This window comes from Crassostrea angulata, chromosome 9, assembly GCF_025612915.1.
Source record: "Crassostrea angulata isolate pt1a10 chromosome 9, ASM2561291v2, whole genome shotgun sequence".
In the NCBI taxonomy this organism is placed as follows: domain Eukaryota; kingdom Metazoa; phylum Mollusca; class Bivalvia; order Ostreida; family Ostreidae; genus Magallana; species Magallana angulata.
Window position 1 is genome coordinate 4,242,910 of NC_069119.1, and position 17,458 is coordinate 4,260,367.

Genomic DNA, 17,458 nt, shown 5'->3' on the forward strand with positions numbered 1-17,458 from the left:
GCTTTTTTCTTGGGTTTGAAAAAATCTTTGAAGTAGGAGCTGTTACAATACACCATTAATTTCCATAGTTTGTTTGGTAATTAATTTATTATATTGGCTTAATTTTTTATCCAAAAAAAGAGAACATTTTACGGTATTTTGACGGATAGTGAAGTTTTATACTTGAACTGATTCGGCCATTATCTATTTTTAAAAGCTAACGATTGTCAACATCTCATAATATTTAAGGACAACCGCTCTTATATCAGGTTACCGGAAGCAACTACAGTTTACGTCCGACATCTTAAAGTTTAAATTCATAAATACCAAGTCATTTTGTTATGATTAACAATGTCAACGAGTGTGTATTTGCAGATTGTTTATTTCATTTATCAGCCATTATATAGCATAATTTCATTAAGCGTTGGTCAGCCTATTAAAGACAATCCTATAATAAAGAAAGGATACTATATTTATTATAGAATACACAATTAGTTTACAAGAAAAATCCAGTCTATACTTAGTAGTCGATGGAGACACATTGACGTTATGTTTTTATTAAAAAAAATGTCAATTCAGAACAGTCCGTTTAGAATTTGATATACATCTTTATACCTGTCCTATGTTTGTTTTATGGGAGTTTATTTTTAGTTCTATAAGTATAAATTACAGTAAATTCTTTTTTGAAGTTGGATAGGGGTCTAAAAAGTGATTGTCTTAAGGAATGAATTCAATATTTATTAGTTTTATACGATATAAAATGGTTTAGGGCAGTTTACGCTTTATAAACCGCGAAGCGGTTTATAAAAAAGCGTAAACTGTTCCAAACCATTTTATATCGTATAAAACTATTAAATAGTGAATTCATTCCTTATAATTTAATTTTTTTGCTATCGATTGTTGATAAAAACAGTCATTTTATCTATAAAATGACAACAAATTGTACAAAATTCAAACGTAACGTCAGGCGGATTGATACGTTTTTGACGTTAGTCTTACTATGACGTAGGCAACATTCTTTATACGATATAAAATAAATTTTTCAACCAATCAGAAAGCGTGTTACAACCAGAATTAAATTATTTTAATTTAAAAAGGTATACATCATATTTCAATGAAAATATATCTGCAATGTACTTCCATAGACACAAATATATCTGGTGTTTTTGAGGCCAATTTTAAGAATATGGCACCTTACTTCGAGACAAAGTTTCAATTTACATAAGCAAACTTAGACATTTTCTCAACAAATGTGTGTGGAGAGGACACCAATGAACCTATTTCATATATTTTTAAACCTTCAAATTAGTCTGTAGCTGCGCAGTTCGACAGCTGTTCTAAGTGATTAAAAATGTATTGTCCTGTTCTTGTATGCATACTTTTCAATTAAAATAACGCATGAATTCGTGTTTATTGCTTTTATATATTGTGCCAACAGTTTTGGTCAGTTTCTGGCAGAAACAAGCCAGTTCAAGAAATGTTTACATTCTTATTCATGTTGAAGATGGCCGCATATCTCCCTTTTTGTCAAAATACCATGTAACTGTTCTGTGATAGACAAGGTCAACAAATGTGTATTTTACAAATTGTTTATTTCAAGCATCAATTATTCCATAGCATTATCTATTTAATTTACTTCAATCTTCAATCATGAAACGACATCATTTAGTTGGTTTTGGTCAAGTTCCTAATGACAATTCTGCAATGGAATAAAGGATTTCAACAATTGTTTTGCATAAACAGACTTGAAAAATGAAACTTGACAAACGAGATTTAAAAATGTTATTGTGTGGAGGGAAATCCCAGATTTTACCATTGTATGTTCCTATCCATGTTGTATACAGCAGTTAATCGTCAAACTCGTCGTCAGAGTCGTCTCCTCCACCAGTGATATCTTCACCTCCACCAGTAATATCTATTCCTCCACCAGTGATATCTATACCCCCGAACTTATCGTCCAACATTCCTGATACAGTATTTCCCTGCCGCTCAATAAAACTCCTGACGTATGCACAGATCTATGAAAAAATAAAAAAAAACCCGAATTAATAATTCAGTGACACCAAGTCTTAAAGATTAACCTTACTTTATAAAGATTCAAACTTAAAATAAACGGTAACGTTCGATGAGTTTTCTGATGTTTACAAACATGAAAAAAAGAATAAAACCATAAAAGAGTAATAAACAACAATGTAAAACCGAATCATTTTATTTAGAGATGGCTTCCATGTCATCCAATAACCTATTAGATCTACCTTAAATAGAAGATGTGGGATATTTTTTCAGCTTTTAACAATAAATGGAAAAGAATAAATCCATATAATTTAGTTCCACAATTTTGTTATCTTCTTATGTCTTTGTAAAGAACTTGATTTTCTTTCCAAAGAAACCATACTGGTCTGAAATGGCTCCGACCACTCAACCCTCCTGACCATACTATATTAAGATCAGAGGGCTTAGAAAACCCAGTAACATTTTTTTTTAATTAGACTCACCAGACCATTGCTACCACTGAGGAGCCTTTCAATTTCGTCTTCCAATAACTGGATGACATAGAAATCCAACCAGTTCAGGCCGAAATCTCTACTTCTGATGGAGACAGAAGGTCGTCTGCTGGTGCAATAACCGGCTCTGATGAAACCTCTCTCTGTGAATTCAAACAACATATATATACAGTACTAATCAGAAAGATCTGATAAAACCTTTCTTGGTCAATTCAAATATAGTAATAATATATAAATAGTGCCTGTTTGGGAGGGTAACAGTTGAAATTGACACCCCGAAAAAAAACCATTGTCAACCGACGCGAAGTAGTAAAGTCTAATATCTAGCCAATGGAGCTATGATAAACCTGTTGCAGTGTATCTCTGAATTCAAGCAACAAATAGTACAAATCTCGAGATTTAGTCATTGGAGCTGTAATAAAGTCTCTCTCTATATGAATACAAACAACATATAATCCGCCAAATCTAACGCATGCACCTCTGAATTTAAATAAGACATAGTGCAAATATTTAATCAATGGAGCTCCAGTACGTCTCAGTCTTTGAATTTAAACAACACACAGTATTAATCTATACGATTAATGAAGCTCTATCGTTTGAGTTCGCTTGAGGTTATTGACTAATTTTCTCTAAAACTGTAAATGGCAGGAGGATTTAAGAAACCTCATTTCATCAAGGCTTATAGTTCCTTGAAACTTCGTTACAATATGGCGACTAGAATATTTTGCTAAACTGTGTGAATCAATTGTTTTGGATGAATATCACCATATCGGGCATCTGAACCACAGATAACGAGTTTGAATCCGTCTGTGGCCTTTGTCCATATTCACGGAAGCATTTTTTGGAAATAATTTTTTAAAATCCGAAATGGCATTTTTTTTTTATCTATTTGACTTACATAAATATCATACATTTTGCTATCTTTCCTTATCAGGTAATGTTCTATTGATTTGAGGTTTAAAAATTGTACATATCGCTTTTCATCTTTCCTTTTGACTGTTTTATTAATTGTTGGCCATGCTTTATAACAGTTAATAAGAACCACTTTTTTTTACACATTTTTAAAAGAAAGTCGGCACGTTTTTGTAATTCTAACTTACCCCGAGTGAGGGTTACACGGAATCCTATTCTTGTTATAGCGACGCTGGCTACTCCTCTGTTACTCTGCTGAACCCTGTAATTTACAACACGTTCATCCACTAAAATACACTAAATAAAGTCAGTTGAGTGTAAGAATTCGTCTACATCTTCAAACGAATGGAGGTATTGTAAATTTACTTAGAATCACATTTGGAAGTTGAATTGCGTATTTGAAGTTTTTCTTTGCCAACGCGCCAATGGCATACAGAAATGAATCGCACCGAGAAGAAACAGTGTGTGTTAATTTACACATTTGTGTATAGAAACTAATGTGTGTTCAATGTGTATTCAAGTTCAGCTGATCAAATTAAAATACACAATTTTGGTTTTACTTTGATTTGAAATTTTGTATAAATAAATGACATTTGAAGTATTCATTTTCTAGGCGATTTTAAAGTGTAAACAGAACACTGGTCACTTCAATAACAAATTGTATGTTGATTTTAAATTAAACTGCACTGACATTCTGCAGTAAGGTTTATAGCATACTAGTACATTGTTCAAACCCACGTACCACCAAGTTCTGTAGTCGTAGAACCAATCAAATCTCCCGTACACTTGGGCGTTAAATCCAATCCATTCATAGGTAGGTGGAAATCGCCTTCTCAAAGTCAAGTAAGTTCTTGGTGGTACGAAATCTGTTAATTGAAAGCTTGAAAAAAGAGAAAAAAATATTGAAGTATTGTATAAATGTATTTGCATTCAATGTAACCGTATTGGCATTGTAAATAATGACGAATAAACATACAGCAAGCCTCTCACTCTCGCTCTCTATTTTCTACTTCTCTTAAGTCTGTTCAATCTCTCTGTCTTCGTCTTTCTCTCCCTCTTTCTTAATGTTCCACTCTTTTTTATGTGTCTCCCTCTTTCTGTGTCTCTATCCTCTCTTTCTTTCTCTCTCTCTCTTACTCTCTGTTATTCTCTCTCTTTTGTTTCTCTCTCTCTGTTACTCTCTCTCTCTCTGTCCATCCATCTGTCCATCTCTCTCTCTGTTACTCTCTCTCTCTCTCTCTCTGTGTTACTCTCTCTCTCTCTCTCTCTCTCTCTCTCTCTCTCTCTCTCTCTCTCTCTCTGTTACCTACTTTCTGACTTCGTAGATTAAATCGTTATGTGTTCGCCTAAAGTATGACTGGATGTTTCGTTTGATCTCTGTCAAAATAAGTGGCTTCACTGAAAAGGAAATTTGTTAAAAATTCAATAATTGTTAATAAACAAAACAGATGCAAGGAAAAGATTATTACAAAATTTGAAATGAAAGTTTTTGATAAGTAGTACAGCTATATACTTACAGCTATTCATGTCAACATCTTTAGCGACCTCGCTGTTAACTTGAGCTTGACTGTGTTCCACCAAGCACAGCAGGCACAGAAAAGACAGAACTGGAATAGTGACTACAGACATATTCATGTTAAGTCTCACACAGAAAGCTAACATTAAGTATTCAGTCTTAAAGAAAGAACTGCCCATTCACTTGCTGAGCGTGGGAATTTATAGTGAAGAAGCTGCAAAAACAGGAACTCACATTTATGATTGGGTTACATCACGTTCAGGGTCTGCAATGCAAATACCTCTAAATTTACTGCATTGAAAAGGAAGTGAATCATTGTCAGGATCCACATTCACACTAAAGACCACGCATTGTGTGAACGTTTGAACAGAGAAACGGACACATATGCGATTTGATGATTTGAATCATAAATACATTATTTACTATTCAGTAAATAGCATCGCATGATATGCAAGTTCAATCGTTGATGGCTGTAATAATTTATTATTGTAAACATCATTGTATTAATAATTATATATTAATTTTCTTGAAATTAACGATATATACACGCTTTGTGTATTAACAGTTATAAAGCAAACAGTTTGCTTTAAGTAATATATGCAAAAAAAATGTAGTTTGTTAAAATTCTCAATATATTCTAAATTAAACACAATGCACAGTATTTCTTGAAGAAAGCATTTCACATATTAAAACCCCTAAAACAGTGATTTGATTTTTATAAAAAAAAATCGATTTGTTTGAAATATTCTTTTATTCTTACAAATTTTAATCCTTTTTTAAATCAGTGAGCCATAAAAGTCAGCAATGTTTTATTTTTTGAGAATATTTAGCGTGTTCCTATAGAAACCTATGTAAAATTCTGGTATCAATGATTTAAAACAAATAAATTTGCTAGTGTACATTCATTTATGAACAATGTCACAATAGTAACAATTTGACAAGGCTAGAAACTTTTTATCAACGAGCGTTGTTTTCATGTATCGCTCTTACATTAATGCAATAAAACTAAAGACTTCGATAAGAAATACAAGTAAAGTAGGTTCCTTAGAATAATATTGTAAAAAGGGGTTGGTATTGTACATCGATTTAAATAAACATATATAAACTTTTTATTACGCTTACATTGATATTGTAAAAGACATTATTGATTAATTTATAGCGAATATGGCTGTCTTTGAAATGTCTTATTCCTCATCGTTTCCAACATAAAAGCATTTTACCCATTTCTGCCCGCAATCAGTGCTAAAAATTGATTTAACCTGATGTGGTTTGACAGACTGATCCACTCAAAAGCGACACGAATTTGTATAACACCCATGAAACAACAATCTGTAAATTTTAGATTTTTAATATTTCAATAATTAAACCTTTTATAATTGTATAATGCCATATTTATTCAAATATAATCATTTTAGTTAAAAAGAAAAAGTAAACACAACTTCTTAAGACGAAAATTTGTTTATTTGAAGGGAAAGTGTTTTTTGTCATTTGAAATGGTATAGCTTTTTTTACCAATGCAATTGTACCAATAAACTACATCTAAATGACAAATTTTAATAGTTTTAATCATAAGACAACCTAAAGCATGATATAAATCGTCACAAACACCTTCAGTTCATCATAACAAATTAAATTCTGTCAACATTCTGTTGTTAATGTCCAATTCAGTATCAGATGTCAACCAATACCCACATCAACATAAACAGTTAAACAAAAATCAAATCTCTCTGTCTTCTGCCTCACTTGATATTTACTACGCAAGATTAGTTAATGCAACACCATGTTTACCTGAAGATTTACATGAATTGTATTATATTAGTATACTCATCTTATTCAAAGCTATCTAAAACATCGTTATATACTTCTACTTGACCGAGCCTTTTAGTGGGAATAGTTCGTTTTGATGGGATTAGTATACATGTATTCGATAAGAAATTTTGAAAACCATTAAAATATGAAACATTTTTTCTACCATGCGAGCCTAATTGGTTCTGATCTGCTTGTTTTTAAATACTTGTATAACCGTTTTATAAATGTTTTTTATTAAAGGATTGTCTTGCCCTAATATACCAGGAAAAATATTATTCATGATTCTGTAACTTTTTTAATTGACTCACTTAAATTAGTTTTGTTAATCGGGACTACCAATCTTCAGTTTACAATGATCCATAAAGGGTATTTATTAGTGTAAAAATTGTCCATGTAAGATCAGACACAGAGAGTTATATCATTTAGAGAAACTGTGTCAAAACAGAAAAAAATAACGTCTTAATAAGTGGTTTTAAGTTTTGGCTTTTACAAAAATTATTATTTCTATTTTGACCATCTGTAAATACAACTAGATGCACCACATTACAGTTGTAAGTATATTCCTCTGCATAGTTCAAACATTAAAATATTTAGAAACTGTATGGTTATATATTAAGTCTCGAGTTTTATGCTAAAAATTGTTTTGTAAAGAAAAAATGACGATTGCGTTTAACATTGGCTTTATTATGCATGATAACAATTTGAATATATATGAATATGTAAAACATTTGTAGGAAAGTCGATAGCACAAATTTATTTTTACCGTTTCATTAGGCTTGTTACTAGCTGACTACAGAAATATATTGTAAATTGATCAGTCTCACAGACGTCTATAAGTCTGAAAAACCCAGTATATTTTTGTAGTCAGTCAGTAAGAAACCTAGTAAATGTTTTGTTTTTCCCAGGACTATGAAGTGATACATAAATTTCACAAGTAGCTATGATCAACGCAAATCCATGTTAGCCTTACATCTCGTCCAATTTTTACACTGTTGAACTCTTCAAAATTCTCATTCTTACCTTTCAGAATGTCTTTTAAAATCTTTGCTGCACCACTATTCACTTTCATTGTTTTGTTGCTATACTTGATACACTTTTTTCCTTTCCATTAAAGAATTTAAGCAAACCTCGACGCTGCTATTTTATTCTGCTCCAGACCAGAAAAAACAAAGTGATGTAATGTTAAAAGGAAACTACTCTAATGTTTAAACATGATTTCAATGGACAAATACTCCAAATTGTTCAAGAACTTACAGAGCGGGGATTCTGTATCAAATATTATACCATGTCGAATTAAGTAAGTACCGGCCATATTGCCGAATATAAATTCAACCAATCGAACACGTCACGTGTCATGTTGAAACCAATGAAAGTGTGAGAGTTCAGTCCGATCGAAAGCATATTACTTCTAGATTTGTTATTGACTGACTACGGAAATATATTGGGTTGATCAATCTCATAACCGGCAAGGCAAATCATATATTGTCGGCAATAGACATATTTGTGCAGAGATTGAATAAAAAGTTTTATATTATTTGCTATTAGACAACCGAAGATATGTTATTACATGACATTGTTTTATTCTTAATTTTTTGTTGATTTGATTACACCAACAATGCCCTTTGAATCATCGGTGAACAAATAAACAATAAACGTTATATACAGGCTTTTTTAAAAATTCTTATGATGTATTTAACAGTAAACGATTGCTTATATCTCTACACGTAGAATTTACCTCGCACTGGTATCGCCGATTTCTGGCAGCAAACAATAATGAGGCAGACTTGTTTTTACTTTAAATGGTCTGTTGTAGTCTACCAGTACTTTATAAATTTTACTATGAAATGAAACATCTACCACTGTTTTATGATATACAAGGTAATCAAATGTATAGTTTGTAGATTGTTTATTTCAAACATCAACTATTACAAAGTGTCATTTTTGTGTTTTTTTTCCAATTTTCAATGACAATCCTGCAATGAAATATATGTTTTCAACATTTATCAAAATTTATGAAGATACATATTGTAATAAGTAACGTTTTTTAAAAGAGAAAACTTGGATAACATCAAGAAACAATTAAAAACGAAATTTTGCGAAAGAAGCATAACAATTCCACAATAAGTATGCATTCAATGGTAATTTCTGGCAGAGGTCGAATATATTACGTAAGCTTAAACAACCTCTTCCCACCTCCAATTTTATGGAAGTCGAAATACACAAAGAACATGTTATTTTCTGTTAAAATGTGGTATTTAGTACTTTATCAAATCAAGTGATGTATCCTTCAGAAGAGATGTACACGGCTGTACAGCCGTTACTTAAATTGATGGGGACCGACTTTATTCTGTATAAAATTCTAACATCTGGTCATTGTAGTGAATTCGAGATACTTTTAAAAGCTCTGCTGCAAAGGCCAGAGAAGTTGCGATTGTATATCACAGAGGATATGCAAAAGGAAACACGACAAACGAAACTCAGAATCCATTTAATGTCTGTAAAATCTCACCATTGTATGTTTCTATGATCCCTTTTTGTATACAACATTTAATCGTCGAACTCGTCGTCAGAATCGTCTCTTCCGCTTGTGATATCTTTACCTCCACCAGTGATATCTATTCCACCGCCGGTGATATCTATTCCTCCGCCAGTGATATCTATTCCTCCGCCAGTAATATCTATACCCCCAAAATTGTCATCAATCATGTCTGAAACGGCCCTTCCTTGACGTTCTATAAACCCTCTGACATATGAACAGATCTATATTAAAAATATTAACAAAAAAAATAAAAGCAATCCGCAGCTTTAAAACTAAATTAATAAGATAAGGTAGGATTAGGGGTCACTAAATTACACAACAGAGGTACTTAAACACATTTTCGTATAAAATCCAGGGGGCTTTTCTCTGGGGGAAAAAGCATTATGGGCAGGGATTTTCCTGCTATATTTATGTGGTACATGTATACATGAAAATTAATTTTTTTTTAATTCTAAATTGCATAAAATTAAGATTTATCTTTCAAATACATGAAAAATTTATGTCAAAAATTTTTAAAAATTAATTTTGTGAGACTCTAAAATAAAGGGAGGTAACTCCAAAAAGATCCAGATTTTAGGCGTGCGGAATTTCAGCGGGTAATATAACTCTTTGATAGACTGGCGAATGTAGTCTGAAAACACTGTAAAACGATGTCTAAGAACTTGCTCTTGAAAATACACATAAATTAATAAGGCTGATTTATTTGCATTCTGCTATTAGGAGAGCCTAAAATGCATGGGTGTCTTGCATTGATATTTAGAGGCAACCTTTTGTCTATTTTCCTCATGTTTAAGTGCCAAATAAATTCTAGCATTAAGTTACATGTGTACTATTTTTAAATATTTACAAAATTCACAATTTTTTTTTATTGATATATAGATATAATTATCTCTAACACGTTTTTACAATTTAATTGATTTTGCTTGTCCCTCATCTAAAAACGTCCTCATAACGTTACATATAAAACTGTTTTGCACCCAGATTGACCTTTAAAATATTAGATGTGAGATTTCCAATGTGAAGATTTTCTTATTCATTTTTCAGTCTCTTTGTTTAAAGGTGTTCAATTAAGTAAGTCTAAATGGAGACTATCACCTAAACCTTTTAAAGTCTTAAAAAGCTTGACCTAAAACTGTAATAATTATATTGGTTGTACTCACAACACCATCAGGGCCAGTGAGGAGCGTTTCAATTTCGTTTTCCAGTAACTGAATGACATAGAAATCCAACCAGTTCAAGCCAGAGTCTCTACTTCTGATGGCGACTGAAGGTCGTTTGCTGGTGCAATAGCCGGCTGTGATAAAACCTCTCTCTGTGAATTCAAATAACATATCCAGGATATGAAGTGAGACTCTTAGCCAATAAACTAAAAACTGCCTGCACCAGCGTAAATTGTCTGTTTTATTAACTGTTGTCAGAGATTAGTATAGTTTCTTCTTTTCTTATGACTGTTTCCTTAATGTTTAGCATTGATAGTGATTTAAGAAATGAAGATAATAATTTTTCTATTGATCGACGTATCAAAGAAAAAATTGACCGGAAAACTTCATCAATGCGCGTAGCGCATTGATGAAAAAGTTTTCCGGTCAATTTTTTCTTTGATACGTCGATCAATAGAAAAATTATTATCTTCATTTCTTATCATTTAATAAAACATTTTCAAATAAAAAAATGTGAAGTGTCATTGATCAGAAATGTAAATAATGTAAATGAAGTGGCGCGTATGAATACAAAACAACAACAGCAACAATATTCAAAATGGATTCGCCTTCAGCTGAAGCAGAGCTATTGTGCTGAATTAATGGATTAAACACAAATAGTGAGTTAAAATCTGAACTGGCTGAATTGAGAACGAAAGGAAAATACATGCGATAGCTTGTGATATTATTCACTGTGCAGAAAAACTCGTAATAAAACTAGTTTTCATGTGAGATCGCTGGAATATGCAACTGGACATAACCATCCAAGGAAAGGCGATCGTGGACGAAAATAGCTGATATGTCGACAAAGAATAGTATGTATAAGCGACTTTTGTAAACGCTGTGGTAACTAGATAGCCAGTGATGTACTTTAATGGTATATCTGCCGCTTGGAATGCGCCGAAGGAGTTGATGCATTACTGAGTACTCATAGCTTTTCTTTACGACGCTTATTCTGATGACCGATCATCTACGTGTGTAAATTAAAAAAATTATCGTTACCAAATTTGAACAGCAGTGTTACCGTGAAAGTTTATAGGCCTATATGTTCGTTATAATATTCCTGCAAAAAGGAACAGCCAGCCTCGCTGTAAATGTTGATTGATCTCAAGCAGACGAAATCATGAGAAGACGCTTAATTTTCTATTTCGTGAATCAAACAATGTGTTTTATTTATTTTTGAAGGTTAAACTTTCAAGTTTTTATATTCACAAGGTTGCATTTTGTTTGCTGACAATAAAACAGACGCAACTTTACATTTTGTTGACATTGTTTATCTTGGAAATTACCGTTCTATAAATAGTGTTAGATCAGAACAGTTGAGAAAAGTAGATCCGGCAAAAATTTTATTGATGCAGGTATCAAAGAAATTTTTCAACCAATCAGAAGCGCCGATATCTCATCAAACGAATAAATATTAAATGATTAGAATGTCATTACTTTTTCGTGAAGTAAAATTACCCCGTGTGATGTAGACACTGAATCCTATTCTTGTTATTGCAACGCTGGCCAGACCTCTGTTACTCTGCTGAACCCTGAAATTGACAAAGCTCTCGTCATCATATTGCTTAACAAATCTCAGTCTTCTGGTTATATTAAAACTTTAATAATAAAAACAGATTGACTTTTAGACAATGAATAACTCATCCATTATTCCGTATACATGAAGTAGATGAATGGTCAATATAAACTCAATATATTTATATTCTTTTAATATTTAGTATAAGGTAAAAATGCATTTAGTACAGCAATAATTTTCGAATCTCAAATATAACGCCTTACAATGTTAGTTAAGTTTAAGTGTCAGAGGTAAATTCTGTATTGACAATATAGTTCAGTTCACAGCATATATAATGTTTAACTTGTACAACTCAACGTACCACCAAGTTCTGTAGTCGTAGAACCAATCAAATCTCCCGTACACTTGGGCGTTAAATCCAATCCATTCATAGGTAGGTGGAAATCGCCTTCTCAAAGTCAAGTAAGTTCTTGGTGGTACGAAATCTGTTAATTGAAAGCTTGAAAAAAAAAAGAAAAAAATATTGAAGTATTGTATAAATGCACATGCATTCAGTGTAACTGTACTGGCATTGTAAATAATGACGAATAAACATACAGCAGGCCTCTCACTCTCGCTCTCTATTTTCTTTCTCTTATGTCTTTTCAATCTCGCTGTCTTCGTCTTTCTCTCCCTCTTTCTTTATGTTCCACTCTTTTTTATGTCTCTCACTCTTTCTGTGTCTATATCCTCTCTCCATATTTTCTCTCTCTCTTTCTCTCTGTCTGTCTGTCTGCCTGTCTGCCTGTCTGTCTGTCTGTCTGTCGGTCTCTCTCTCTCTCTCTCTCTCTCTCTCTCTCTCTCTCTCTCTCTCTCTCTCTCCGTTACCTACTTTCTGACTTCGTAGATTAAATCGTTATGTGTTCGCCTAAAGTATGACTGGATGTTTCGTTTGATCTCTGTCAAAAGTAGTGGCTTCACTAAAAAGGAAATTTGTTAAAAATTCAATAATTGTTAATAAACAACACAGATGCAAGGAAAAGATTATTACAAAATTTGAAATGAAAGTTTTTGATAAGTAGTAGTACAGCTATATACTTACAGCTATTCATGTCAACATCTTTAGCGACCTCGCTGTTAACTTGAGCTTGACTGTGTCCCACCAAGCACAACAGGCACAGAAAAGACAAAACTGGAATAGTGACTAGAGACATATTCATGTTAAGTCTCACACAGAAAGCTAACATAAAGTATTCGGTCTTAAAGAAAGAACTGCCCATTCACTTGCTGAGCGTGGGAATTTATAGCGAAGAAGCTGCAAAAACAGGAACTCACATTTATGATTGGGTTACATCACGTTCAGGGTCTGCAATGCAAATACCTCTAAATTTACTGCATTGATAAGGAAGTGAATCATTGTCAGGATCCACATCACACTAAAGACCACGCATTGTGTGAACGTTTGAACAGAGAAACGGACACATATGGGATTTGATGATTTGAATCATAAATACATTATTTACTATTCAGTAAATAGCATCGCATGATATTCAAGTTCAATCGTTGATGGTTGTCATAATTTATTATTGTAAACATTATTGGAATAATAATTAGAGTTTAATTTTCTTGAAATTAACTATATATACACGCTTTGTGTATCAACAGTTATAAAGCAAACAATTTGCTTTAAATAATATATGCAAAAAAATGTAGTTTGTTAAAATTCTCAATATATTCTAAATTAAACACAATGCACAGTATTTCTTGAAGAAAGCATTTCACATATTAAAACCCCTAAAACAGTAATTTGATTTTTATAAAAAGAAAATTCCATTTGTCTGAAATATTCTTTTATTCTTATAAATTTTAATCCTTTTTTTAATCAGTGAGGCATAAAAGTCAGCAATGTATTATTTTTTGAGAATATTTAGCGTGTTCTTATAGAAACCTATGTAAAATTCTGGTATCAATGATTTAAAACAAATAAATTTGCTAGTGTACATTCATTTATGAACAATGTTACAATAGTAACAATTTGACAAGGTTAGAAACTTTTTATCAACGAGCGTTGTTTTCATGTATCGCTCTTACATTAATGCAATAAAACTAAAGACTTCGATAAGAAATACAAGTAAAGTAGGTTCCTTAGAATAATATTGTAAAAAGGGGTTGGTATTGTACATTGATTTAAATAACATATATAAACTTTTTATTACGATTACATTGATATTGTAAAATACATTATTGATTAATTAATAGCGAATATGGCTGTCTTTGAAATGTCTTATTCCTCATCGTTTCCAACATAGAAGCATTTTACCCATTTCTGCCCGCAATCAGTGCTAAAAATTGATTTAACCTGATGTGGTTTGACAGACTGATCCACTCAAAAGCGACACGATTTGTATAACACCAATGGAACAACAATCTGTAAATCTTAGATTTTGAATATTTCAATAATTAAACCTTTTAAAATGGAATTGCATAATGCCATATTTATTCAAACATAATCATTTTAGTTAAAAAGAAAAAGTAAACACAACTTCTTAAGACGAAAATTTGTTTATTTGAAGGGAACGTGTTTTTTGTCATTTGAAATGATATAGTTTTTTTTTTACAAATGCAATTGTACCAATAAACTACATCTAAATGACAAATTTTAATAGTTTTAATCATAAGACAACCTAAAGCATGATATAGATCGTCACAAACACCTTCAGTTGATCATAACAAATTAAATTCTGTCAAAATTCTGTTGTTAATGTCCAATTCAGTATCAGATGTCAACCAATACCCACATCAACATAAACAGTTAAACAAAAATCAAATTATCTCTGTCTTCCGCCTCACTTGATATTTACTACGCAAGATTAGTTAATGCAACACCATGTTTACCTGAAGATTTACATGAATTGTATTATATTAGTATACTCATCTTATTCAAAACTATCTAAAACATCGTTATATACTTTTATTTGACCGTGCCTTTTAGTGGGAATTATTCGTTTTGATGTGATTAGTATATTCGATAAGAAATTTTGAAAACCTTTAAAATATGAAACATTTATTCTACCATGCGAACCTATTTGGTTCTCATTTGCTTGTTTTTAAATACTTGTATAACCGTTTTATAAATGTTTTTCATTAAAGTATTTTCTTGCCCTAATATACCCGGAAAAAATATTATTCATGATTCTGTAACTTTTTTAATTGACTCACTCAGATTAGTTTTGTTAAACGTAACTACCAATCTTCTGTTCACAATGATCCATAAAGGGTATTTTATTAGTGTAAAAATTCTCCGTGTAAGATCAGACACAGAGAATTATACCAACTAGAAAAATTCTGTGTCGAAAAGAGAAAATATGACGTCTTATGTGGTTTTAATTTTTGGCTTTTACAAAAATTATCGTTCCTGTTTTGACCATCTGTAAATACAACGAAACGCATCACTTTACAATTGTAAGTATATTCCCCTGCATAGTTCAAACATTAGAATATTTGGAATACGAATGATTATATATTAAGTCTTGAGTTTAATGCTGAAAAATTGTTTTTTAAAGAAAAAATGACGATCGCGTTTGACATTGGCTTTATAATGCATGAACTAATTAAAAAATATATGAATATGTAAAACATTTGTAATAAAGTCGATAGCACAAATTTATTTTTACCGTTTCATTAGGCTTGTTACTAGCTGACTACAGAAATATTATATAGTAAATTGATCAGTCTCACGGACGTCTATAAGTCTAACAAACCCAGTATATTTTTGTAGTCAGTCAGTAACAAACCTAATAAATGTTTTGTTTTTCCCAGGACTATGAAGTGATACATAAATCTCACAAGTAGCTATGATCAACGCAAATCCATGTTAGTCTTGCATCTCGTCCAATTTTTACACTGTCGAACTCTTCAAAATTCTCATTTTTGCCTTTCAGAAAGTCTTTTAAAATTTTTGCTGCACCACTATTCACTTTCATTGATTTGTTGCTATATTTGATACACTTTTTACCTTTCCATTTAAGAATTTAAGCAAAGCGCGACGCTGCTATTTTATTCTGCTCCAGACCAGACAAAACAAAGTGACGTAATTTTAAAACGAAACTACTCGAATGTTCAAACATGATTTCAATGGACAACTACCCAAATGGACAACTACCCAAATGGACAACTACTCCAAATTGTTCAAGAACTTACAGAGCAGGGATTCTGTATCAAATATTATACCATGTCGAATTAAGTAAGTACCGGCCATATTGCCGAATATAAATTCAACCAGTCGAACATAGGTTGGTATCCGACAGTCACATGTTATGTTTAAACCTATGAAAGTGTGAGAGTTCAGTCCGATCGTAAACATATTACTTCTAGGTTTGTTACTGACTGTCTACGGAAATATATTGGGTTGATCAATCAATCTCATAAACGGCAAGGCGAATCATATTTTGTTGGCAATAGACATATTTGTGCAAAGAGTAAATAAAAGGTTTTATGTTACTTGCTATTAGACAACCGAAAATATGTTATATGTTTATTTTTTGATTTTTTTTTATAGATTTGATTACACCAGCAATGCCCTTTATATCCCCGGTGAACAAATTAACAATATACAGGCTTTTTATAAATTCTTGTGATGTCTTTAACAGTAAACGATTGCTAATATATCTACACGTAGAATATACCTCGCACTGGTATCGCCGACTTCCGGCAGCAAACAAACATGAGGCAGACTAGTACTTGTGTCTACTTTCAATGGTCTGTTATAGTTTACCAGGACTTTGTAAATTTTACAATGAAATGAAACATCAACCTCTGTTTCTTGATATACAAGGTAATCAAATGTATAGTTTGTAGATTGTTTATTTCAAACATCAGCTATTACAAAGTAACATTTTTTGGGTTTTCTCCAATTTTCAATGACAATCCTGCAATGTAATAAATGTTTTCAACATTCATCAAAATTTATGAAGATACATATTGTAATAAATAACGTTTTTTAAAAGAGGAAACTTGGATAACATCAAGAAATAATTAAAAACGAAATTTGGCGAAAGAAACATAAAAATTCTACAATTGATATGCGCTTTATCAATGGTAATTTCTTGCAGAGGTCGAATATATTACGTAGGCATTAATAACCTTCTCCCATCTCCAATGTTATGGAAATCGAAATACAAAAAGAACATGTTATTTTCTGTTAAAATGTAATAATTACTTTATCAAACTAAGTGATGTATCCTTCAGAAGAGACGTACAAGGCTGTGCAGCCGATACTTATATTGATGGAGACCGACTTCATTTTGTATAAAATTCTAACATCTGGTAATTTTAGTGAATTCGAGGTAATTTTAAAAGCTCTGCTGCAAAGGCCAGAAAAGTTGCGACTGTATATCTCAGAAGACATGCAAAAGAAAACATGACAAACGAAACTCAGAATCCATTTAATGTCTGTAAAATCTCACTATTGTATGTTTCTATCCCTTTTTTAGTATACAATAT

General features: G+C 31.8%; 2 protein-coding genes across 4 annotated transcripts; both read right to left on the bottom strand.

The window, feature by feature from the left end:
• Positions 1-1,532: 1,532 nt before the first annotated feature.
• On the bottom strand, positions 1,533-5,090 carry LOC128164205 (uncharacterized). Its single transcript, XM_052827961.1, has 7 exons — positions 4,913-5,090; positions 4,706-4,793; positions 4,138-4,275; positions 3,584-3,657; positions 2,475-2,626; positions 1,793-1,997; positions 1,533-1,678 (listed from the first exon to the last, which is right to left on the bottom strand). Exons 1-6 carry the CDS (start codon positions 5,088-5,090, stop codon positions 1,827-1,829), a joined length of 801 nt encoding a protein of 266 aa, XP_052683921.1. The 3' UTR covers positions 1,533-1,678; positions 1,793-1,826.
• Positions 5,091-8,609: 3,519 nt separating this feature from the next.
• On the bottom strand, positions 8,610-13,236 carry LOC128163601 (uncharacterized). 3 transcript variants are annotated; one of them, XM_052827227.1, is made up of 7 exons: positions 13,059-13,236; positions 12,849-12,936; positions 12,339-12,476; positions 11,920-11,993; positions 10,420-10,571; positions 9,230-9,480; positions 8,610-8,693 (listed from the first exon to the last, which is right to left on the bottom strand). In XM_052827227.1, exons 1-6 carry the CDS (start codon positions 13,234-13,236, stop codon positions 9,268-9,270), a joined length of 843 nt encoding a protein of 280 aa, XP_052683187.1. In that variant the 3' UTR covers positions 8,610-8,693; positions 9,230-9,267. The 3 variants fall into 3 exon arrangements, with proteins under 3 accessions (XP_052683187.1, XP_052683186.1, XP_052683188.1); XM_052827226.1 differs by having other exon boundaries at positions 8,610-9,480; XM_052827228.1 differs by having other exon boundaries at positions 8,610-9,480; positions 10,420-10,553; positions 13,059-13,227.
• Positions 13,237-17,458: the final 4,222 nt, after the last annotated feature.

What these genes read in the sequence shown, in the direction of transcription:
- LOC128164205 (XM_052827961.1), bottom strand. Translation starts at nt 5,090, where the DNA reads ATGGGCAGTTCTTTCTTTAAGACTGAATACTTAATGTTAGCTTTCTGT. An exon ending in TTAATCTACGAAGTCAGAAA is followed by an intron (nt 4,276 to 4,705) that starts GTAGGTAACAGA and finishes TCTTTTTTCAAG; the next exon opens with CTTTCAATTAACAGATTTCG. An exon ending in TACGACTACAGAACTTGGTG is followed by an intron (nt 3,658 to 4,137) that starts GTACGTGGGTTT and finishes TGTAAATTACAG; the next exon opens with GGTTCAGCAGAGTAACAGAG.
- LOC128163601 (XM_052827227.1), bottom strand. Translation starts at nt 13,236, where the DNA reads ATGGGCAGTTCTTTCTTTAAGACCGAATACTTTATGTTAGCTTTCTGT. An exon ending in TTAATCTACGAAGTCAGAAA is followed by an intron (nt 12,477 to 12,848) that starts GTAGGTAACGGA and finishes TTTTTTTTCAAG; the next exon opens with CTTTCAATTAACAGATTTCG. An exon ending in TCACTGGCCCTGATGGTGTT is followed by an intron (nt 9,481 to 10,419) that starts GTGAGTACAACC and finishes TTTTTAATATAG; the next exon opens with ATCTGTTCATATGTCAGAGG.